The sequence below is a fragment of the Littorina saxatilis genome, linkage group LG2, assembly GCF_037325665.1.
Source record: "Littorina saxatilis isolate snail1 linkage group LG2, US_GU_Lsax_2.0, whole genome shotgun sequence".
Taxonomy (NCBI): Eukaryota; Metazoa; Mollusca; class Gastropoda; order Littorinimorpha; family Littorinidae; genus Littorina; species Littorina saxatilis.
The window spans coordinates 38,604,084-38,628,444 of record NC_090246.1 but is presented as its reverse complement, the minus strand read 5'-3'; the positions used below and the strand labels follow the sequence as shown (position 1 = coordinate 38,628,444).

The 24,361-nt window shown below is 40.0% G+C and overlaps 3 protein-coding genes across 3 annotated transcripts in view; all 3 read left to right on the top strand.

Moving 5' to 3' along the window:
- The window catches only part of LOC138958944 (uncharacterized), a 63,581-nt gene extending 59,731 nt beyond the window's left edge, over positions 1-3,850 (top strand). Inside the window, exon 3 of the mRNA XM_070330288.1 lies at positions 1-3,850. This exon is cut by the window's left edge and continues 1,719 nt beyond it. The gene's annotated coding sequence lies outside the window, so the exon portion shown is untranslated.
- Positions 3,851-4,479: 629 nt separating this feature from the next.
- Positions 4,480-10,303, top strand: LOC138958943 (uncharacterized). Its single transcript, XM_070330287.1, has 3 exons — positions 4,480-4,612; positions 9,182-9,307; positions 9,820-10,303. Exons 1-3 carry the CDS (start codon positions 4,555-4,557, stop codon positions 10,050-10,052), a joined length of 417 nt encoding a protein of 138 aa, XP_070186388.1. The 5' UTR covers positions 4,480-4,554; the 3' UTR covers positions 10,053-10,303.
- Positions 10,304-18,475: 8,172 nt separating this feature from the next.
- Positions 18,476-19,243, top strand: LOC138952917 (shootin-1-like). The gene has a single exon (XM_070324673.1). The coding sequence runs from the start codon at positions 18,476-18,478 to the stop codon at positions 19,241-19,243; it is 768 nt and encodes a 255-aa protein (XP_070180774.1).
- Positions 19,244-24,361: the final 5,118 nt, after the last annotated feature.

Below are 24,361 nucleotides of genomic sequence, written 5' to 3'. Positions count from 1 at the left end.
TTTTCATTTTTGAAATGATTGTCAGGCATGAAGAAATCATCGAACACATCCAATGATTGTGTCAGGTACATTCATGACAAAACTGTCTGACTTTTTTCTTGGTATTATGTACAAGAATCACTGACATTTCACAGCGTGCAAAGTTTGCTTCCATTAAATACTTCGTGCCACCGTTTTCACAATAAATGTTCTTTTACAATAAAAACCCTGATGTATAGAGTCAAGAAAAAATGAACAGCAAAGCGGTACTACTCGTATAATAGATTTCACTTTATAGGAACAGGTAAAGAATGTTTTTTTTTAAACATTCAACATTAGAAAAGAAATGATAGCCAGCGACACTTTGCGGTACAACTTCTTCAATGCAAGATTTTTCATTGGTAGTGGGCTGAAATATTTTTTTTACATTTAAAAAATATAATGGATGCAGATAAATTTTTTTTGCTTCTTTGTTAAAGACAGACATATAGTTGCTCAGGTAGTGTCTTTTCTGCTTATACAATGTGTAAAGTTCATAGAAAGATGATCGTTCAGCTCATGTGTGTATCTGAGATAATTGCATCATCGATGTTATGAACACATATTTACAAGGAGTGGTTGTGTTACACCTACTCAGAAGGCTCGATCAACTGTTGTGAATAATTTATGAAACGTACCATTTTAACGTGAAGTAGGATTGTCGGCACTCGTTTTAGTTTAGTTCATTTTGGCAGCACCGCTATTAATATTATTGATGTATTGTATTTTGAGCTGAATTTCCTCAGGTTTTTTGATCTGCATGCAATTTTGAAATGAAATCGAGTTGACTCCATTCAGCACTCAGTTGATGTCCTAAAAAGAATAGTACTCGTGCACCTAGTATTTTGTTTTGCAGGTGCTGTCAAATCAAATTTCACATTGACGTAGAAGTGCATCAACGTGTATCCCGTCTAACTGCTGTAGTGCAAGTGTACCTAGAATACATTGACAAAGAACGCTGGTTGTTGCGTTGATTCCAGTTTAATTTGTTTTTATTGTTAAGATTTTCTTCCAAGCGTTTGATTGTTTGATGCTGCAGGCGTTGTCATAGAGCTTCAAAGTTCGTAGATTTGCATAATTCAAAGTGTTGTTTTTGCTGATGATGTCTTGAATGCCATTGTATAGGTTGTTTGGTGTTTTAGCATGGATTACACACTTAAAAATGAATGTTTGGCTGTTGTAACACTGTTCTTCGTTTGTTCGTAAATCGTCTCATCTTGAATTTGTGCATGCATTTTGGAAGCCTGCATTTGGCGGAAATTAGATCGAGCTTTATTGTCCTCCACTATCAAAATGTCACGTATTCTGATTGACTGAGTGAGAGAAAAAAAAAATATTGTCTTCGTTATTCGAGGGTCGATAACTCCCCTGTAGATTTTGTGTGTGAGTGGTTCCGTGTTTTGACCCCCCTTCTGAGCACAATTCTACATTATTGCGTTTCATAAACACGTACTGACGTGGTGTGTTTTGATCCGGCTTAAATGGACGGTGAGAAAGCAAAATCCAGTTACAAGGAGATCTGTGATACCAGGCATAATCATTTCTCTCTCTCTTTTTTTTTTATCCTTTCTTAAAGGCACACTCCTTTCCGTGTAAACAGTTGGACTCACCGTCTTAGATCTGACCAGGCTTTAACATGGGACAAGACCATCCCTCAACTTGGTCACATACCAAAAATAAACAGCCTGGGTGCTCGATCTGTGTGTACAGTGGAACTTTTTTGATGCATTACTTTCGTAAAACGACACTAGTGGCCACTGATGGCCCCTTGAAGTTGAACGTTTTTTGATGTTTCTGGAGGGAAAGGAAGCCTCTCCTTGAACGCAAAAGGTAAATTCGACAGCAAGCTGTATAGGCAATGAAGAAGAATTGAGATTGTAAGTAATCATACTTTTCATCACAAAAATGAGTGCCGATGGATCCCCTATGACGCATAGGCAACGGAATGCAATGCAAGGAATGTTCCCTTTATCATGATTTTTTTTGGAGGGGGTGAGAGGTGCGATTTCTCCTCGGATTTCATGATGATCCAGATGCAACCCCCCCCCCTCCCCCTCCCAAAAAAAGCGTTTGGGAGGTACAAGCTTAAGCCAGGGGGGGGGGGGGATTGCGCAGCCCCTGTAACCCCCCCCCCCCCCTAGTCCGGCTCTGATTTCAACCAACCAGCACAAAGTCCGATCCAGGCTAGTTACAGAAGATAAGAGCATCCATCCGCTTGGATACATACCGCAAATGAACTGTCTTGTTGCTTCTTGTGGGGAATGGCATTTGTTATACTGGATACATTTAAGGTACATCTTAAAGCCTCATCCCTTCTCGTGCAGCTTGGCTCACAATATCAGATCTGACCAGGCTTTTACATGAGATACCTATGAACATCCCTCCACTTGTTCACATACCAGCAATTCACAGTCTGAGTGCTCTCTGGGTGCTTCACAAATTTACGAAAAATTCCAACTCACCTCAGCAAGCAGTCACAGGGTGTTGATGCTTAGTATGTTACCAAGTGGAAGTCTTATCCAAAATAACAATCTGACCAGACGGGTAGGAGTGTGCCTGTAAGGAGCTGCTTGAAAGACTATGTGGCAATATGACACCAGATTTAAGAAATATGTTTTGCCAGAATGTTCGTAGCATAAAACGATCTACTTCGAATCAGGCACGTTAATTACAACAAAACGTTTTTTGAACGAAAGGGAAACTACAAACTGAGGAACGGTCTGTGAGCATCGGGGGTTCTAATTAACCACATGTGTGGGAAAAATTAACTTAAACGCATTAAGTACATTTGTAGGTTTACATTTGTGTGTGTGTGTGGTTTATCGCAGTTTTAGTGTTGTTTGCGTGACACGGCCGGGTCTGTGAGCGTGGTTGCGTTTGTGCGGCTTGCATGCATGCGTGAGTTCGTGCGTGTGTGTATATAAGGATGTGTGTATGCGTGTATTTCTCTGTGTGGGCCTGTATCCGCGCCTGTGAGTGTTACTGTGGTTGGTTTATCAGTACTAGTTTCTTGCTCGTTTGTGCACGTTGTTTAAAATATTATCACGTATTGTATTGCGATGAAAGACTTTTTAGACGAGATTTTTGCACAGATGTTGTATGGTTGTTTTCCTCACTGAAAACTTTTTTCGGAAGAGAAATTTCACGTGTTGTGATATGATGTCTATGAAACACTTTTTAATAAGAGAACACTTAAACAATACTTTAGGTGTAGGATAATTCCACGAAACTGAAACGTTTGATGTGATCTGAATAAAAACAAACAAACACATAATCAAACAAATACACATACACCACACGCACGCGCAAACACACGCATGCAGGCACGCATCAATCAATCAATCAATCAATCAATCGAGCGAGCAAGCAAGCAAGCAAGCAATCAACCACCTAATACGAAATGACATACAGCACCACCTTTTCTGCCCATAACACGGACATTAAACTTAGTGGCTGGCACCAAATGATGAGTAACAAGCGCATCGTGCTTTTAACATTATACACAGTTTAATCCGAACGATCGATTATGTGTTCCCTATTAGTTTTGGTTGTGTTCCATTGAATGTCATGCCCGTAGTATAAATAAATGGAATTGAAGCAGTGTAACTCTTGGGAAGTGACGAAGGAGAGATGATATTTCATGTTAGTGCTGTTTACTGTTTTATCACTGACATTTCAATTGTAAAATAGTCTATTGTTTGTATTGTTTGTTGGCTATTCAAATAAATGTTTTTGACACTGTTATAAATCTGTTGCTGTTGATACCGTTGGTGTTTCATTTGGTAGATTTATCGTATGGTTCATACTGTTAATAAACCCCGTCACACCTCCAGATTAAGTGTGTTTGTGTGTGGATGTGTGGTTGAGTAGGCGCGCATCTGTGTGTGTGTGTGTGTGTGTGTGTGTGTGTGTGTGTGTGTGTGTGTCTTTCTCTCTCTCTCTCTCTCCCCCTCTCTCTCTCTGTGAATGCAAAGACAAATATCGGAATGTCTAATCAGTAATCAGCTGCTTTTTGTAATTGTTATTCTACGATGCCCGGTTAATTTGATTTTGATTACACCCTACGAATTTCATTAATCCAAATGACAAATCCAAAGAAACAAACAAACACAGCCTCTGACAAATAAACAAATGAAAGAAACCATCAAACCAACAGAAACCACGAGAAGAATTAAAAAAAAGTGAAACCGATGAAACGACGGAGCCAGTGTTAAAAACAAATTTTCTATAAAAGTAAATGCAAGAATAATTTAGTGCCACTCAACATTTCTTAGCCAGAAAATTGAAAGTTAGGCTTCCAACCATTCACTGCTCTTTAACCCCCCCTCCTAATCCCACCAGCCTCAACCCCCCCTTTTCTCTGCCTTTAAGAAGTTACGCACAATGCACACACGCTGGATTCAAGATAAGCAGAGAAACTTCAGAAACTTGAGAAAGCGGGGAAGGGAACCAAGAACGACTACTGAATTTTGTTGTCGACGCCGGCGATTAGAGTTGTCTGTCCAGTTTCAGTGTCGCAACAACAACGTTCACGAAATGGATCAGACTCTTGTGAAAATAATCGCGTTTTGTGTCATTTGCTTCACGTTGATAGGTGAGTAAACATGCTAACATTTAGCCAGTCTGTTATTCGCACCCTAACAGTGTAATTACGATGCGTGTTTTTTTTTCTTGCTGCAAGTCGCCTCGAACGGAACTGAGATCTATCTACTGGTGTCTTCACAAGCGCTGTGGGCCGTTTTGAAATTTTAGACTTTTGTTTGCGGCTGCGATGATAAGTACTTCGCATATATTTAAAACTTGTATGGCTATTTATTATCTAGACGGTAAAAACAATGATATTGCGTTTTAACTGTGCAACCAGCTTTTTTGTTTTGACTTGAAGGGGTTGAACAATTGATGAAGTGATAAATGCAACTTAGACAGTTGCTGGTAAGAAAATCTGCAGCCAGGCCGACTGAATCTGTCTTCGTTGGCACATACTCGTTGTCTCGCTGTTGATCTGTTAAAAATTAATACATTTGTGTAATTTTAGTTCAAAACCAGAAGCGAAACAAGTAAGATTTCAATTTGATATGAAAACTCTTTACCACAGCTATCTAAAGACGACAGTTATCTTCGTGAAAAATGACAAATTGTCGAATGCCGTTCATGATACGCAGGCTCTGTTCTTTTTGTTTTTGTTTATTGTGTTGTTGCTACTTGCTTCACTCTCTCAAAGACTGAGTCTATTTCGGTGATTTTAAGAAAACACGTGTTCTAGAAAGCAACTTCCACGTGTATACATGTATGTGTTCTGCGCGAACTTAGAATCCGGTTTCATTCTAGAATGGACCGGGTCCAGGTTGGAATTCTAACCCTGCGCAAGTACAGGGGTGCCATTCTAGAATGAAACCCTTGAATAAAGGGGGCCGTAATGTTTGTAGGTAAGACAGAGTTGTCTTCCCTTGAATTATCTCCACCTGCACCTTCCCTTTGATAAAATGGGGCTGATTTGTCTACCCCTGAAAATATCCTTTGGCGATCTTGCGATGTCATGTCAAGAAAGTTGACACTCCTGAGTACGCAATAAACAAAGGCAGACCATGGCAAGGGGGACTACCAGGGCGGTATTGTTTGCAGGGCAGTTGTTTTTGTGATGAGAGCCGGTTGCGGCCGCTTGCCGCATGTCAGCGCTGTCTCCCTCTCGGAAATGTCCGGTTTTTTGACAATTTTTTTGACAGACAGACAGACAGACGGTCAGACCGACTAACCGACAGACAGACCAACAGAAGGACAGAGTGAGGTATAGAGCTGTTGTCACAGGTTTAAAAAAAAGTTGACATTATATCTTCACAATTCAGAAGACCAACTTCATGTATATGAATAAGATTAAAAGTTACAAGCGAGATCGGCAAAACACCGTCAGTCCGGAAATTTCCGTTCGTAGCGATCAGTGCTGAGTGTCTCTCAAAATCGTAATCACTTTCAGAACATCACAATCCCAATTCACGATGTCTTTGAGTAAAGTGTAAAAAACCCGGAAAAAAACTCAACCAAACACACAAAAAACAAAAACAAACAGAAAATCCACATTTGTGGCTTTGGCTGTGTGATAGTCTAACTGAAATGACTATTCCAACTTGGACCCAAATTCCAACCTTGCGCACGGCCGATTCTAGAATGGACCAGCAACAAGGGTTTCATTCTAGAATGGCACCCCTGTACTTGCGCAGGGTTAGAATTCCAACCTGGACCCGGTCCATTCTAGAATGAAACCGGATTCTAAGTTCGCGCAGAACATATGTACTGCAGTATGCATGGTATATCATATATATTACAAATGCCTTACACGTGACACACAAGACAAGGAAACAACTCGGTCGTAAACAAATTCTCAATAACAGAAAAAAAACATTAATTTAGATTTGTTGACGATAATATGCAAAGACTTTAAAAAACAACAAGTCGCGTAAGGCGAAAATACAACATTTAGTCAAGCTCAGTCGAACTCACAGAATGAAACTGAACGCATTGCATTTTTTCGTAGCATCGTCTGTCCACCGCACGTGGCAAAGGCAGTGAAATTAACAATCCAGAAAAGCGCGGTAGCGGTTGCGCTGAGGAGGATAGCACGCTTTTCTATATTCTCTATTCTTTTTAACTCTCTGAACGTGTTTTTAATCCAAACATATCATATCTATATGTTTTTGGAATCAGGAACGGACAAGGAATAAGATGAAATTGTTTTTAAATCGATTTCGGAAATTTAATTTTAATCATAATTTTTATATTTTTAATTTTCAGAGCTTGTTTTTAATCCGAATATAACATATTTATGTTTTTGGAATCAGAAAATGATGAAGAATACGATAAATGTAATTTTGGATCGTTTAAATTTTTGAGTCACATGCGAAGCAAAAGTGAGTCTATGTACTCACCCGAGTCGTCCGTCCGTCCGTCCGTCCGTCCGGACGTCCGGACGTCCGTCCGTCCGTCCGTCCGGAAAACTTTAACGTTGGATATTTCTTGGACACTATTCAGTCTATCAGTACCAAATTTGGCAAGATGATGTATGATGACAAGGCCCCAAAAAACATACATAGCATTTTGACCTTGCTTCAAGGTCAAGGTCGCAGGGGCCATAAATGTTGTCTAAAACAGCTATTTTTCACATTTTTCCCATTTTCTCTGAAGTTTTTGAGATTGAATACCTCACCTATATATGATATATAGGGCAAAGTAAGCCCCATCTTTTGATACCAGTTTGGTTTACCTTGCTTCAAGGTCAAGGTCACAGGAGCTCTTCAAAGTTGGATTGTATACATATTTTGAAGTGACCTTGACCCTGAACTATGGAAGATAACTGTTTTAAACTTAAAAATTATGTGGGGCACATGTTATGCTTTCATCATGAGACACATTTGGTCACATATGATTAAGGTCAAGGTCACTTTGACCCTTTTGAAATGTGACCAAAATAAGGTAGTGAACCACTAAAAGTGACCATATCTCATGGTAGAAAGAGCCAATAAGCACCATTGTACTTCCTATGTCTTGAATTAACAGCTTTGTGTTGCATGACCTTGGATGACCTTGACCTTGGGTCAAGGTCACATGTATTTTGGTAGGAAAAATGTGTAAAGCAGTTCTTAGTGTATGGTGTCATTGCTAGGTTTAGTTATTTGACCTTGACCCTGAAGTTCAAGGTCATGTAAAGGTCAAGGTCAAGCATGTGAGTCGTATGGGCTTTGCCCTTCTTGTTTTAATTTTGATCACAATTTTCAGATTTTTAATGACCAAAGTCATTCATTAAATTTTAAGCCTCCAAGCTGAAATGCAATACCAAAGTCCGGCCTTCGTCGAAGATTGCTTTGCCAAAATTTCAATCAATTTTATTGAAAAATGAGGGTGTGACAGTGCCGCCTCAACTTTTACAAAATGCCGGATATGACGTCATCTAAGACATTTATCGAAAAATGAAGAAAAAAAACTGGGGATATCATACCCAGGAACTCTCATGAAAATTTCATAAAGATCGGTCCAGTAGTTTACTCTGAATCGCTCTACACACACACACACACACACACACACATACACCACGACCCTCGTCTCGATTCTCCCCTCTATGTTAAAACAAAACTTGACTAAATGTAAAAAGAGGGGGGCGGGATTGAGGCCCCCCCCCCCGTCGTCCGGCCCTGCAATAGAGACCATAGCAGGCAGGCAATCAAGTTCTATAATTGCAACTTTTATTTAAATAAACATTCCATATACTATAATACTTATTTCCCCCTTCAGACCAAAGCATGCAGGCAATCAAGTGCTATAATTTCAACTCATTAAAGGCACAGGCAGCCTCCCGTAAACCATCACAGACACTGTCAGGCTTTTACACACAGTATAAACACTCACCGCTTGAGAACATCCTAGGTGCCCTACGTAAAGAGCGAGCAATTTTCAAAGAATTTATTTTTGTGTGGCCAGCCGGATTGTCTGATCAGACAATCGGACGACGCGTTTTGGCGCTAGACCTAACTTTTAAAATCTAAATAATAAATTGACAGCTTGTTACACAAACATTCTATTTCTAAAATCATAAAAGAATTCTTTTTTCATCAAGACAAGATGTGTCATTTAATGCTATTAAATGCTATTGCAAATGTGTTCGATAAGGTTAGAAATGCTTTTTTCACGAGAAGATCTAAATCGTTTTGTAAACCATTTGAGACGGACCGGGGCTTTAATATAAACATTACATGTTTATTTTCCCCTTCAGACCAAAGCAAGCAGTTTAACAAGCGCTAAAATTGCAACTATAATTAATCATTCCATACTTATTTTCCCTGCAAAGCAAACAGCAGTTCATCAAGTGCTGTAACTTAAGAAAGTTGCAACTGTATTCAATCATTCCATAAATATTTCCCCCAAAAGACCAAGGCAAGCTGGTGATGAAGTACTTAGATTGCAACTGTCATTAAATGATTAATCATGTCATACTTATTTATCCATTAAGACCAAAGCAAGCATGTTAGCATGTTATCAAGGGCGTTAATTGCAACTCTTGTTAATATTATAAATATCATTCCATACTTATTTCCCTATACAAACCAAAGGGAGCAGGTTATCAAATGCTAAGCTTGCAACTGTGATTAACCATTAATTATTCATTTCCCCCATACAGACCAAAGTGAGCAGATTGTCAAGTGCTATGAATGCAACACAAATATGCACGGTACTTGTAAGTCCATATCCAGCAAAACCCCCACGAACGCGAACTGCACCTATTGCGTCAAGGTCTTTCAGACACGTGAGTTAATTGTGTGTGTGTGTGTGTGTGTGTGTGTTTGTGTGTGTGTGTGTGTGTGTGTGTGTGTGTGTGTGTGTGTTTGTGTGTGGATGTTTGTGTGTGTGTGTGTATTTGTGTGTGTGTGTTGCTGGCGGTGACTGTGCATGTGTGTGTGCACGCGGCGTGTGTGGGTGTGCGTGTGTGGGTGTGTGCGTGTGTAGGGGGGGGGGGGGAGCCATATATCCTATAATTTCCAAGATGCATTTGAACACATTTATTTTAATTTGGACGTTTTTGGAGCGAAAGCGTGACTTTGCATGCGCAGCAAAATATTTTCGTGGTAATATTTGCTCAAGAATCAAAAATTTGCTGGTGGTGTGTGAACGCCAAAGATTTTTTTGTATTGACTTGTATTTTTGCTGTGTTTACTAGCAACAGAGATTGTCAGTCGTTGACCTGTGACATTTTCGCTGCAATGAGCAAGCGACTTTCATTCTCAGAATCGTCGTATACGATCTGTGATATGTGTGCAGTGCAAGGCGTCGCCAGTCAACCCGCAGTGACCAGCCGCCACTGCCTCCACACGCATCAAACGGTGAAAAGCGAGTGCTTCCATAAGGAGATCCGCAACTCCCTGACCTCCGATGCCTGCATCTGTGACAAGGCGCTGTGCAACGCCGCTCCCACTGCTCGTGCAACTGGTCTGGCAAACTGGGTCACCATGCTTCTGGCTCTCCTGGTGGCTGTGCTCGGCTCAAGGTTTTGATGGTGACGGCAATGCGGGTTTTCAAAGAAGAAGAATTACAACAGAACAATGTTATTTGTCCATCTCTTTATTATTTTGTGTTTCTTTTGTTCGTTTTTTTGGGAACATTTTTGAGAACATTTTTCCAATAGCAAGAAACATAACAAGAATACTACACTATTACAATGGCAACGAGAAAAAAAGACACCACCACTTGTGATCTGATTCCGGTTTATTTTCGATAATTGGTTCAATAGAATTAGAAGCAACAATATTCACTCGGAGTTCTAACTGTATTGAATGCGCGTGCATCTGGAAAGAATAGTGACGCTGTGATATCTATTTTATTTCTTTCACCTTTAATGTGCACCGTTACTTTAACAATATAATCAGTCTTCTCGAAACGCTGGCTGAATTGCAACAGAAATACTGAATACGCACTATTTTTTAATATTTTTTAGCTAGATTAGTGTGTGTGTGTGTGTGTGTGTGTGTGTGTGTGTGTGTGTGTGTGTGTGTGTGTGTGTGTGTGTGCCGAGGAGGCCCACAAGAGTGAGCAATACACCGATTAACAATTCCCCGGCCATTTTGGAATTATGCGTGCGCAGATCGTTTTTGTGGGTGTTTTTTCTACTTCCACTTCCAGTTCCGTGGAATTTGCGCATGTGCATATCACTTTTGGGAGTAAGTTCCGGTGATTTCAACGCGTAGATTCGCTGAAGAAAGCGCACTTAACCTACAATACACCAGTTAACAGTTTCGGCACTTACATGGTACAAAGAAGGAAAACTCACGTGATACCCAAAGCGATACTGGTTGGGCGAGAAATTTCGACGAGCAACCGCTGCATCGTCTGCTCAACGTGATGGAAGCAATTGAACGGGACGGTGTGTTTTCCTCTACGTTTTAACAAAAACCTCACGTTACATCCAAATTAGCGATGGCGTTAACACGCTGTGTTATTGGTTGCAGTAATGGGAGTAACCGACTTAAAAAATGGTGGTCGGAAGATTGCAAAATTCATTACGTGCCTCGACGGTCGTTAGTGTGTGGTTGCGAACCACCATTCAGGTGGGCATTTGTTATCGCCTGTGTGTCGTGTTTTGACAAACTTTTAGTACGACTGATGTGAGCCGAATTTATTGGGGAAAGTTCAATGAATGCAAAAAGGTATAGTAGTGTGTCATGTTTCCTTTGCGTTGGGTTGTGGTGAAGTACACAGCGGTATGCCAAATAGTAGTGTGTCATGTTTCCTTTGCGTTGGGTTGTGGTGAAGTACACAGCGGTTATCTGTTTGCGATCGAGTTGCCTGGAACACGGTTTTTTAATAACATCTCTCGATCTTCACATATTTTGTCATGTAAATAAGAACAGAACAAGTTCGTCAAACATATTTCTTATCTTATCTGCATTGAATGAATTTACAACGTCCTTCTTGTTAATTGTTTATTCATAAAGACTACTTGTACTGAAGAAAATGTTTCCCCCTTTCAACGGGTGGAGTAGTGCGCCGGAGTAGTGTCCCTTAATTGCGTAGAGACGTGGGCGAATTACACGATCTGCGCATGCGGTGAAATCAACCGGCAAAGGAAAAAGACATAAACATGCCGAAAAACGATATGCGCATCACCCGGAAAAGGTCGAATCTGCTCGCGATAAAAGAAGTGCGCATGTGCGAGATCTAAAATGGCCGCAGAACTGTTAACTGGGGCCGGTAATATGAACAGCGTATTTTGGACGGTCGAGCAACCACAGTCGACTGACTGTCAAGTCAGTTGACTGCAGTCTGCTGACCGGCCGTGTTTTGACGGGTAATATGTGCAGCGCGGTAGCACTGACAGTCGGCTGACTAGACAGTCAGCCGCTCAGTGGTATTTTTAGAACATTACAACTTCCGATGTAAACATCGGTCCTGTTTTGGCGGTACCGGTATCTAAATTTCGGCGCCGACCCTAAACTTTTTTTTTCCAAACTCAAATTTTTTATTTATTTTTTGGGTGGTAAAGGACAGGGTGAGAAAATTTGATCATTAAAAATCTGAAAAATGTAAAAAAAATATTGTTTTTAGAAAACGATCCAAATTTACGTTCATCTTATTCTCCATCATTTGCTGATTCCAAAAACATATAAATATGTTATATTTGAATTAAAAACAAGCTGTGAAAATTAAATATAAAAAAATTATTATCAAAATTAAATTATCGGAATCAATTTAAAAACACTTTCATCTTATTCCTTGTCGGTTCCTGATTCTAAAAACATATAGATATGATATGTTTGGATTAAAAACACGCTCAGAAAGTTAAAACAAGTAGAGACACTGCGGTCGATCGACCGAAAAAGGTGCCTGTAAGCCCAACCGCAGTCGGGCGACTGTTTTCAGTTGGACCGGCAGTTGTTCGCGCTCATATTACTGACTTTTGCGGTTCAACGTCGACCCACCGTCAGTTTCACGGTCAGCCGACCGATGACTAGCTACATATTACCGGACCCAGGTGTATACTGCAACCAATTATTGGGCAAGTTTATAATTATGCCACTGAAATGGATTGAACTTGAAGTTGATGCTAGAACTTTGATGGAAATGAACCGTCGAGTTCACTCGCCTTCTTTTATCACCAGGCTTTGCTTTGCAGACGACACGAATGTTACTCGACGCAAACATCTCGACCAATTAGAATCGCTTTAGGTATCACGTGGCAGGGCCGGACCAAATGAGTTGTAAGGGGGGGGTTCCTCCTTTTTTGGGGGGGCAAATCAGCGAAGTGGCGAAGCCACAAGCGCGCGCCTGCAAAGCAGGCGCGCGAACTAGGGGGGTCCGGGGGCATGCTCCCCCGGAAAATTTTTGAAAAACGGTTAAAATCTGTGCAATCTGGTGCATTCTGCGCCTTGTTTTGAGGGTTAAGAGCAGCATTGTGGGGGGGGGGGGGGGGGGGGTACCTTTTTCTCATCGGATTTCACATTGAATAAAATCTGTTAGAGACACACACAAAATTTATTTTAAAAAAACAAACAACAACAACACTCAAAGCAAGGTACATGCTTTTTCCAGGGGGGGGGGGTTCCGGAACCCCTGGAACCCCCCCCCTGGGTCCGGCCCTGCGTGGGTTTCCTTCTTTCTTCCATGTAGTGCTGGAACTGTTAACTGGTGTATGTAGTGCAAGTATAACACACAAACAGACAAAGAAAGAAGTAGACGAATGGACGGGCGGGAAAACAGACAGACAGACAGACAGACAGACAGACAGACAGATAAAATTATATAGATAGATAGATATATAGATAGACAGATGGGCAAACAAACAAACAAACAATCGTGACCGCGATACACAAATCATCGGACAAGAACCAAAAACTTGAAATAATAGATGTTTTCCCTTGAATGGTACAGGTTTCGTTCAAGATCACTTCTTTCTCGTAGTATACACCAGTTAACAGTGTTGGTGTTTACATGGAACGAAGAAGGAAACCGGAAGAGGAGGAAGTACAAAAACACTCGCAAAAACGATCTGCGCATGCGTTCAAATCAAAGGGGGAAAAAAAAAGGAAAATCGCGTGTTTGTGTGCCCGATGTAACCCTGAGAACCTGTACACTCTTTCTTCGAACACTCAAAAACAACTTCAGGACTGGAAGACTACAAAATTGCAGTTTCTGCAGACTGAATCTACGCGTTCTCAAATCAACCGGAAGAGGAAGAAGAAGAAGCTCGCGAAAACGATCTGCGCATGTGCGAAACCAAAATGACCGCAAAACTGTTAATCGGTGTATTCGCTTGAACTCCATTTCTTGATTTCCACGCATGTGCTTGGAGATTTCAAAGTAAAGCTGTGCTTTGTTTCGCAGGGATTACTTTAAGAAATCGTCCTCTTATAAGACCAGGAAATGGTTGTAAAAATGAGCAATACGAGCACCCGTTATTAAAACTAATCCCAACAACTGATAGTTCTTTTGCAAATAAATAATTTCGAAAGCACCAAAACGGGGACGTTTTAAATTTTAATGGAAGGGCGCTGGTTCTGGGCGACGCTTAGTTCTCGAGATAGGTGTGACCAGATGACGTCATTTATACTTTCGTCATCGGAGATCTTTCGTATTTCAATCAGTGTCATTTCCCAGTTCTGTGTTCTGCGGTCGTTTTGACTGACTTGACAAGTTGAGAAAACCAATGACATTTTATTTTTGTGAAGCAACTGAATATGAAAAGAAAAGAAAGCGTGCAGAAGTATGTTTGGGTCCTGCAAGACTTTACGACCAACGATTTCTCCCTTGGAAGTAAATGAAGATGTCTGGTTTTCGTCTGCTTTGAAGGTAGGGAGATTTTACAGCGCACACGGTAAATTGCAAGTCGTATTGGACACGAATTTTGTTATTCTTCTTTCTTCGAAGTACCATAGATTTGTTCTTGGCCATATTTTCGACCTGTGCATCGTTATATTATGGGAAAAACACGTTTGAACGCAAATTCGCAAAGTAATTTTGATCCTTTGCTCCGGAACTGCAACGTTGATTTGCCGAAACAAAAAATTCTGGCTCAATATGCGGGAACATGCTGGTAGTGTCATATTTTTTAAATGGGTGTGGAAAAACGGCTCATAATTAACATAGCACTCCGGCCCTGTTCTTTTTTTCGTCACACCCAAAACCGTTATTTGTTTTGGGCGACGCAGCATTATTTTCCTCTTTTACGAAAACAAAATAATATCATGTTCTGACGTCATTGGTCCAAAATGACGTAAAGTGACGACAATGGAAAGCGCAGACACCATTTCGGCCCATGATTGAATAGATGTTACGAAGCTCATTTTTCAACACTGGTGAGTTTGCTATTTACTTTTGTATCTTTCATGATGTACTTCCACATTTTCGTTGTCTGATTGCTTTTGAGGCGTCATTCGCCTTCGAAAACCCTGATTTACAGATCATCAAACTTGTACTAGATAGAGTGTGATCTGAGGAGGAGTAGACTAATAAGCAAATTGCAGAGTTCACGCTAGAGATATTTTACAACTACAAGCATTTGCATCACAATAAGCTTAACTCACAAATGATTTTGTTTGCCCGTAGTCAGGCCGATCCATCTGTTGGAAACTTGCAATGATGAAATTCCGGCTTTTATTGATTGATGGTAACAAATAAGACGCCGTGGTTTCAGAAGTCAGATCACAAGGCCCTCAAGATTTGATCGTCTGCTTGCCAATCAGTTGATGCTATTTGTGTTTAGCTCGCGCAGCTGAAAGTATAAATTTTAATTCAACACTGTAAGAGAGCAATGCTCTGTTTATAAGCATGAATAATAGTCCAATCAATTTGAATTTAAAGGTTAAACTAAAGGTAATAAAGTTATGAAAAGCAAATCCGCTTTTATACATGTGTCGGAAGCATGTTAAATATGCGCTGAAAGAGAACTGCGCTGCATACATGACAACAATCGCCTTCCATAAGCCGGATGTTGACGAAACCATGTAAAATGGCTGAAGCAGACGACATCTCTGACTGCGAGTCGGCAAGCAAATTCTCTGAGGTACGCAAGCTATTGTAGTAGAACTATGAATCTTGATGATTGCTGCTTAATGTAGAGATTTTGCAAGTAGTTGACACAACAAATGTAGCTGGTATTAGCGCCTACGCCTAGCGTTTTCGATTGAATTGAGCGACTGCTGTGTGGGTAGGGCTTTGGAAATTTGCTCGCCACGTTTTGAACGCGTGCACGGAATTTACTTGACATTTTGGTACCCGGTACGATAGTATTATGAATGATCCATGTATTTTGAGTCTCCTCTCTCAGATGTACCGTAAAATCCCTAGCATAAGTACCCCCCCCCCCCCCCGCACTGATTTAGGACAAAATTGGGGGTGGGCGTTTGCTACGGATAGACACCTTGCCTTTGCACAAAGTAATTTTTGTGCTCAACCGTGTAATTGAGTGAATACAAACCCCGAAAGCATGTAAGTTAGGTCGTGTGAGTAGAAGTGAAGGAAAAAAGAACAAGTCGCGTAAGGCGAAAATACAATATTTAGTCAAGTAGCTGTCGAACTCACAGAATGAAACTGAACGCAATGCAACGCAGCAAGACCGTATACTCGTAGTCCACCGCTCACGGCATAGGCAGTGAAATTGACAAGAAGAGCGGGGTAGTAGTTGCGCTAAGAAGGATAGCACGCTTTTCTGTACCTCTCTTTGTTTTAACTTTCTGAGCGTGTTTTTAATCCAAACATATCATATCTATATGTTTTTGGAATCAGGAACCGACAAGGAATAAGATGAAAGTGTTTTTAAATTGATTTGGACACTTTAATTTTGATAATAATTTTTATATATTTAATTTTCAGAGCTTGTTTTTAATCCGAATATAACATATTTATATGTTTTTGGAATCAGCAAATGATGGAGAATAAGATAAACGTAAATTTGGATCGTTTTATAAATGTTTATTTTTTTTTACAATTTTCAGATTTTTAATGACCAAAGTCATTAATTAATTTTTAAGCCACCAAGCTGAAATGCAATACCGAAGTCCGGGCTTCGTCGAAGATTACTTGACCAAAATTTCAACCAATTTGGTTGAAAAATGAGGGCGTGACAGTGCCGCCTCAACTTTCACGAAAAGCCGGATATGACGTCATCAAAGACATTTATCCAAAAAATGAAAAAAACGTTCGGGGATTTTATACCCAGGAACTCTCATGTCAAATTTCATAAAGATCGGTCCAGTAGTTTAGTCTGAATCGCTCTACACACACACACACACACACACACACGCACAGACAGACACACATACACCACGACCCTCGTTTCGATTCCCCCTCGATGTTAAAATATTTAGTCAAAACTTGACTAAATATAAAAAAGGACTTTGAGGCAAAGAAGGCCAACGAGGACAATCATGAGAGAGAGAGAGAGAGAGAGAGAGAGAGAGACAGACAGACAGACAGAGAGAGAGACAGACAGACAGAGAGAGAGAGAGAGAGAGAGAGAGAGAGAGAGAGAGAGAGAGAGAGAGAGAGAGAGAGAGAGAGAGAGAGAGAGAGAAAAGGACTGGCTCTTCTGAAAACAAGCCAAGCATAGTCATTCATATAAATTTATAAAGTAACAAGTCGCGTAAGGCGAAAATACAATATTTAGTCAAGTAGCTGTCGAACTCACAGAATGAAACTGAACGCAACGCAACGCAGCAAGACCGTATACTCGTAGCATCGTCACTCCACCGCCCGTGGCAAAGGCAGTGCACGTGGAATTGACAAGAAGAGCGGGGTATTCGTTGCGCTGAGAAGGATAGCACGCTTTTCTGTACCTCTCTTCGTTTTAACTTTCTGAGCGTGTTTTTAATCCAAACATATCATATCTATATATTTTTGGAATCAGGAACCGACAAGGAATAAGATGAAAGTGTTTTTAAATTGATTTCGAAAAAAAAATTTTGATAATAATTTTTATATATTTAATTTTCAGAGCTTGTTTTTAATCCGAATATAACATATTTATATGTTTTTGGAATCAGCAAATGATGGAGAATAAGATAAACGTAAATTTGAATCGTTTTATAAATTTTTATTTTTTTTTACAATTTTCAGATTTTTAATGACCAAAGTTATTAATTAATTTTTAAGCCACCAAGCTGAAATGCAATACCGAACCCCGGGCTTCGTCGAAGATTACTTGACCAAAATTTCAACCAATTTGGTTGAAAAATGAGGGCGTGACAGTGCCGCCTCAACTTTCACGAAAAGCCGGATATGACGTCATCAAAGACATTTATCAAAAAAATGAATAAAACGTATGGGGATATCAATCCCAGGAACTCTCATGTCAAATTTCATAAAGATCGGTCCAGTAGTTTGGGCTGAATCGCTCTACACGCACGCACGCACGCACGCACACACACACACACACACACACATACACACACACATACACACACACATACACCACGACCCTCGTTTCGATTCCCCCTCGATGTTAAAATAATTAGTCACTTCCGGGCCCATGTAGAGAGGACGTCTTTTTGTGAGCTCTCAACATCTACGATGTAAAAACGTCTATTTCAAGTCCTTAGGGCTCTAGTAACATGGACTGATAGTCCTCTGGGCTGTCGTAATCCTCCTACTAAAAATGTGACGTGAATATGTGAATTTTATCGTACTTTTCCTGAAAGACACGGACCTTGTCAATGCATGATGTGTTATGTGTGAGTGATCCGCCATGCACCGTAGCCGGTCTGCATCAGTGAAGCGACGCAAAGCTGACACTAGTGGTGAAGGTGACACAAGCCTACCTAACACTCAGTCTACTTCTACGCCCAAGCCACCGAAGCGACAGAAAAAACAGAAAGTGATAAATTTGCGGTTGTCTCAGCCTTCAATTGTAGACTCTTTTCTCCGGAAATATAATGAGGTGAGTGACAGTTTGACAGCATCGGGTGGTGAGGACGACGACTTGAATACAATGAGTGGTACCGGTTTTGAGAGTTGTGACAGTGACATGGAGGTGGGAGAATGTTCAAACAAGGATCTTATGTCAGTACTGCTAGCTGTAAGAAAAGAACTGAAGAGTGTGAATCGTAAATTTGACAGCTTGGCACTCATTGTGGAAAAACTGGAGGGAGAGGTGTTTGATCTAAAGCAAGAAAACGACAATGTGAAGAAGCAGCTCAAAGCGTGTGAGAAAATGCAAGAAAACACAGAGAGTCGGTTACACGAGGCCCATTACTATGCAAAACTTGCTTACGATCGGGCAGAGGCAAACGAACAATATTCTCGCAGGAACAATGTCAAACTACTGTACATTGAAGAGCCCTCTGACCATGCTGAGACGGGGGAAGAAAGTGAAGAAAAAGTTCTGAAAGTTTTCCATGACAAACTGAAGCTGACCAACATCAAACCATGGCACATTGAGGCAGCACACCGTGTGGGCAAACGAAAGGCAGGTCTCAACAGGCCTATCATTGTGAAATTCGTCTCACGGAAAAACAAGCGTGAGGTTATTCAGAACAGAAGACTCCTCAAGAATGTGCAGCCGAAGGTCGTCATCGTCGAAGACCTCACCAAATCAAGGTACATCCTCTTCCAGTGCACGCTCGACCACCCTGGCACCCGTGAGGCCTGGACCTCAGAGGGTTCCATCTTCCCCTCCCCACCCCCACCCCCCCCTCCCCCCGCCCCTGATCCTCCCCACCTCCCTCCTCTATTTCTACCCCCCACTAGCTATCACTGAACCCCCGGGCAGATCTGATAACACCAGCTGCAAATCATCTTCGCAACTCTCTCCAAAGTCTGCAGAATCTTCACTTTGATGAAGGCGGCAGTCCAAAGAAAGAAGAAGAAGAAGAAGAAGAAGACGCGGCCGGCGCAGTCCACCGTGTTGAGCGTGTAGCAGACCTGAGCAGACTACCTCCCATCCCTGAGAATGACCCAGCCGCTGCTTCTACTCCAGCCCAGCGCCGTTTCCAGCAACGTAAAAAGAAAGAAAGTGAACAGAAGAAACAATCAGACAGTGCAAAACAAGGAAGCAAAGACAAAACACCAGACAAACAGGACAATTGATCACAAACGTGTGCTGAAGCGTGTTACGCAGCGTGTATGTAAACACTCATACCATGTGACAGCCTTAGCCAATGATAAACGTTCGCTGCATTCTGTGTATGCCTATGCGTGTCAGTTTCACTCTGTGCTCTGTGCTCGGCCGCGGAACGTTGGATTTACAATGAAGCTGGTTTTTTTTGTGTGTGTTACATAATGTGTCTGTTTACGGATTTGCACGATTTTTCAAGATGGAGGTGTGATAGCTCTATCCGGAAAGTATGTTCTTTTTTCTCCATGTGTTTTACATGTCCCTGTTTTTGTGTCTGTCAGCTGTTTTCCCCTGCCATTCTCTCTTTTCCCTCTTTCTGTCACTGTCAGTGTGCCTCTTTCTGTCACTGTATTGGCTTCTTATTCTTTCCTTTTTCTCTATGGTGACCAGGTGCGACCAAGTTAGGCCTACATGTGTGTTACTCAACTGTTGTCATGTGTATATTCCGCCTTTTATGTTGATTCTTTCTCCCCGCATGTTTAGAAGATGGATTTGATTGCCGAATTTCTGATTAGGGTCTTGTGCACGAATTTGTTTTTGCACTCTGCTGGTGAGTGTGTACATGACATGTCTCCTGTATTTGAATACTCATGCGTACATTTATATCCTGACTGTGGATTATATCTACTTCATGGGGATGTTTGTGTGTGGTTAAATGTTTTACCATATTTGTGTAAGTGCGAGTGTGTTCAATATCTGTTTGCTGCATGTGCATGCATATCTGCTTATCTATGTGAATACTGCCATTGGTATGCTGATTGTTGCCCAAAGCTGCTGCAGGGCTATGTTGGTGGGTGTGTGCATGACTTGTTTGCTATTTTTGATTTGTGTAGGTGCAAATATGTACCTGACATGTCATTTATGCCTGGATATGTGTGTGTACTTTTGTTTGCTTATCTTTACCATGGTGTACTTCTGTTGCAGGGTTATGTTTGTGATGGTGTATACAACTTGTTTGGTTTATTTGATCTGTGTAGGTCCAAATGTGTACCTGACCCACTTATTATGTCTGCTTATTTTGGTGTGCTCTTGTCTCTTTATCAAGGCTTACTTCTGTTGCAGACTAGCTTCTGTGAATGTGTGTATGGCAGGTGTGACTTTTCCTTAGAGCATATGGGCAAATGTCTATATTACTTGTTGTCCAGGTCTGAATATTTAGGTGTGCATGTACACTCTGATCATGGTTTATTTCTGTTGCAGTGCTGTGCTTGTGAAAGTATATTTGACTTGTTTGTTTTTTTAGATCTGTGTGAGTGCAAGTTTACACATTATTTGCTTACTAGGTCAAATCATTCATGTGTGTGTTTGTATGCTGACTGCTGGTTTAATCTATTACAGGGTTGTGTTTGCAGAAGTGCATTACATAGCGTGTTTGCTCTATTTTTTTTATGTGAGTGCAGGAGTATACTGTCTTGCTTTTTGTTTTTTCTGTAAATATTCTCTGTAACTGTTGGCTATACCCGATTATGAAATATGATGGCAAGCAATTGTGAAAAACTGAGGATCTGCACTTTCAATGTAAATGGACTAAATGATTATAAGAAAAGAAAAGACTTATTTGACTTTTTGAGAAATTCTGATAATAATATCTTTATGTTGCAAGAAACACATTGGAAAACAGAAGATGAAAATTTCATCCGATCACTGTGGGGATTTGATGTTGTAGTTAACGGGGATAGTTCAGCTAGTAGGGGAGTAGCGATATTGTTTAAAAATAATTTTGAATACAAATTACACAATACCATAAAAGATGAATCGGGGCGGTACATTTTGTTAGATATTGAACTTCTAAATAAACGTATGACAGTGGTGAATGTCTATGGTCCCAGTAGTGGAGATCATCCTGAGTTTTTTCTTGATCTGTTTAACAGTGTTATTTTGTTAGATAATGAACTGTTAGTAATGGGGGGAGATTGGAATGTTCCTTTGAATCCAAAAATGGACTCTAGCAATCCAAGCAATGTGTATAGAAATAGGAGTAGAAAAGAAATAACTGATTTTTTTGAACAGCATGATGTTGTTGACATTTTTAGAGCTATTCATGGTGATGTGAGAAAGTATACTTGGAGAAGAACTAATAGCACACAGAGAAGCCGGCTTGATTATTTTGCTGTCTCTGAACAACTTGGTCTTGTTGTGGATGATGTTAATATTTCACCTGGATATTGCTCAGATCATTCTGTTGTATCTCTGAGTTTTAAAACTGATGTTGTCAAAAGGCATAGATCCTTTTGGAAATTTAATAATGGTTTATTAAAAGATATTGAGTATGTTCGCTTAGTTAAGGAATGTATTTTAGAGGTTAAAAAGCAGTATGCTGTTCTTGTGTATGATACAGTTAACATTGCAGAGATTGATGATGAGGAGTTACAGTTAACTATTGACGATCAATTATTTTTCGAAATGTTACTTTTAGAGATAAGAAGTAAAACTATGTCGTTTGCAGCGCAGAAAAAGAGAGAAAATTGCAGAAGGGAGACTGATCTGATGGATGAGATTAAGGTTTTAGAAAGTAATCTAAATGATGAGAATGTAACTATTTTGGAACAGAAGCGGCAAGAGTTGTTTCAGTTAAGACAGAAAAAAGTAGACGGGTTGATTGTTAGATCAAGAGCAAAATGGATCGCAGATGGTGAAAAAAATTCTAAATATTTCTGTAGTCTTGAAAAAAGAAACTTTGTCAAAAAGGCTATGTGTTTTATTGAAAAGGACAATGGCGAACTTTTATGTGACAGCGATGAGATTACTAAAGAAGTTAAATCCTTCTATGCACAGTTGTATGCTTCAAGGGAACATAATATAACGAATGAAGACATTCCTAATAACTTAGAACATCCTGTTTTGACTGATGAAGAACGTGATGGACTTGAAGGTATTATTTGTAAAGAAGAATTAGTCAAAGCAGTAAAACAACTTAAAAACGATAAAAGCCCCGGATCGGATGGATATTCAGCAGAATTTTTTAAAATTTTCTTTATTGATCTAGGTGCTTTCTTGCTTCGTTCAATTAATGAAGGCTTTAGAAAAGGTGAAATGTCGGTAACACAACGTCAAGGAGTGATCACCTGCATACCCAAAGAAGGGAAAGATAAAAGGTTTCTAAAAAATTGGCGTCCTATTACTCTTTTAAATACTGTCTACAAAATAGCTTCCACCTGCATTGCTGAAAGGCTGAAACGTGTTCTCCCAACCATAATTCATGAAGATCAAAAAGGGTTTATGCAAGGTAGGAATATAGGCGAAAATATTCGTTTACTCTATGATTCTATTATTTATGCTAATGAACGACAAGCTGATGGCCTTCTGTTAATGGTAGACTTTGAAAAAGCTTTTGATAGCATTGCATGGTCGTTTATACAAAAAGCACTGAATAAATTTAACTTCGGAAATGATATAAAAAAGTGGATATTAACTTTTTACAGAAATAGTAAATCATGTGTAGCAGTAAACGGACAATATTCAGAGTGGTTTAATCTGGAGAGAGGAACCCGTCAAGGGGACCCTTTGTCTCCTTATATTTTTCTAATTTGTGCCGAAATTATGGCAATAATGATGCGTCAGAATCCAAAAATAAAGGGACTGAATTTTTTTGATGTCGAAATTTTATTGTCACAATATGCGGATGACACTACTTTTTTCCTTGATGGTACCAAAGATTCTTTTTGTGCATGTGTAGAAACACTACAGACATTTGCTTCTTTGTCAGGTCTAGTTATTAACTATGATAAGTCGTCAGCAGTGTGGATAGGAGCCTCTAAAAATTCTAACGTTAAGTTTATGCCAGAACACAACTTTGTTTGGAATCCCACTGTTTTCAGAGTTTTGGGTATCTGGTTTTCGACAAACATCGAGGAAATTGTTCCAATAAACTATGAAAATAAGTTTGTGGAGATTAAGAGAATTTTCAACTCATGGTCCAGAAGGAATTTAACCCCTTTCGGAAAAATAACAGTCATTAAGACTTTGGCATTGTCCAAACTTACCTACCTATTTATGAATTTGCCGGACCCAGATGAGGATTTTCTAGCTAATCTACAGAAACTACTGTTTAATTTTGTTTGGGACGGGAAAATTGACAAAATTAAAAGAACCTCCATGTATCAGGCATATGAAGAGGGGGGACTTAAAATGGTTAACGTGAGAGTTTTTCTATCGTCATTGAAGATAAACTGGCTAATGAAAGTTTTACATGATGATGGAAAAATTACACAAATTCTCTATGCATTATGTCCTGCTGTCCGAGTTGTGAAACAACGTGGGGGCGAGTTTGCAAATGTACTGATGCAAAGAATTGTTAATCCTTTTTGGGTTGATGTTTTTAAACATTATAAAAAAGTGTGTAACAAATGTATTCCATCTTCTTTTCATGACTTTGTATCTGAATGTCTTTTTTATAATATCAATATATGCAGAGACAAGAAGGTGTTGTTTCTTAGAAGCTGGGCACATTGTGGTATTGTTTCTGTTGGTCACTTGCTGAAGGAAGATGGATTTTTGACCTATGATGAATTTAGCAGAAAATACCCAAATGTGACTGTTAATTTTTTGTTATATCAAGGAATAGTACGGGCTGTTAAGAAGTATCAATGTAAGCTAGAAATTGACTTTTGTGATAACTTTGTGGTAAGTGACCCATGTGTCTGGCAGTGCTTGGCCAGTGGTGGTTCTAAACATGTCTATGGATATTTGATTAAGAATACTGATCCTCTGAAATGTATTGAAAAGTGGACAGCTGCACTGAACTGTAATGTAGATGTCAAT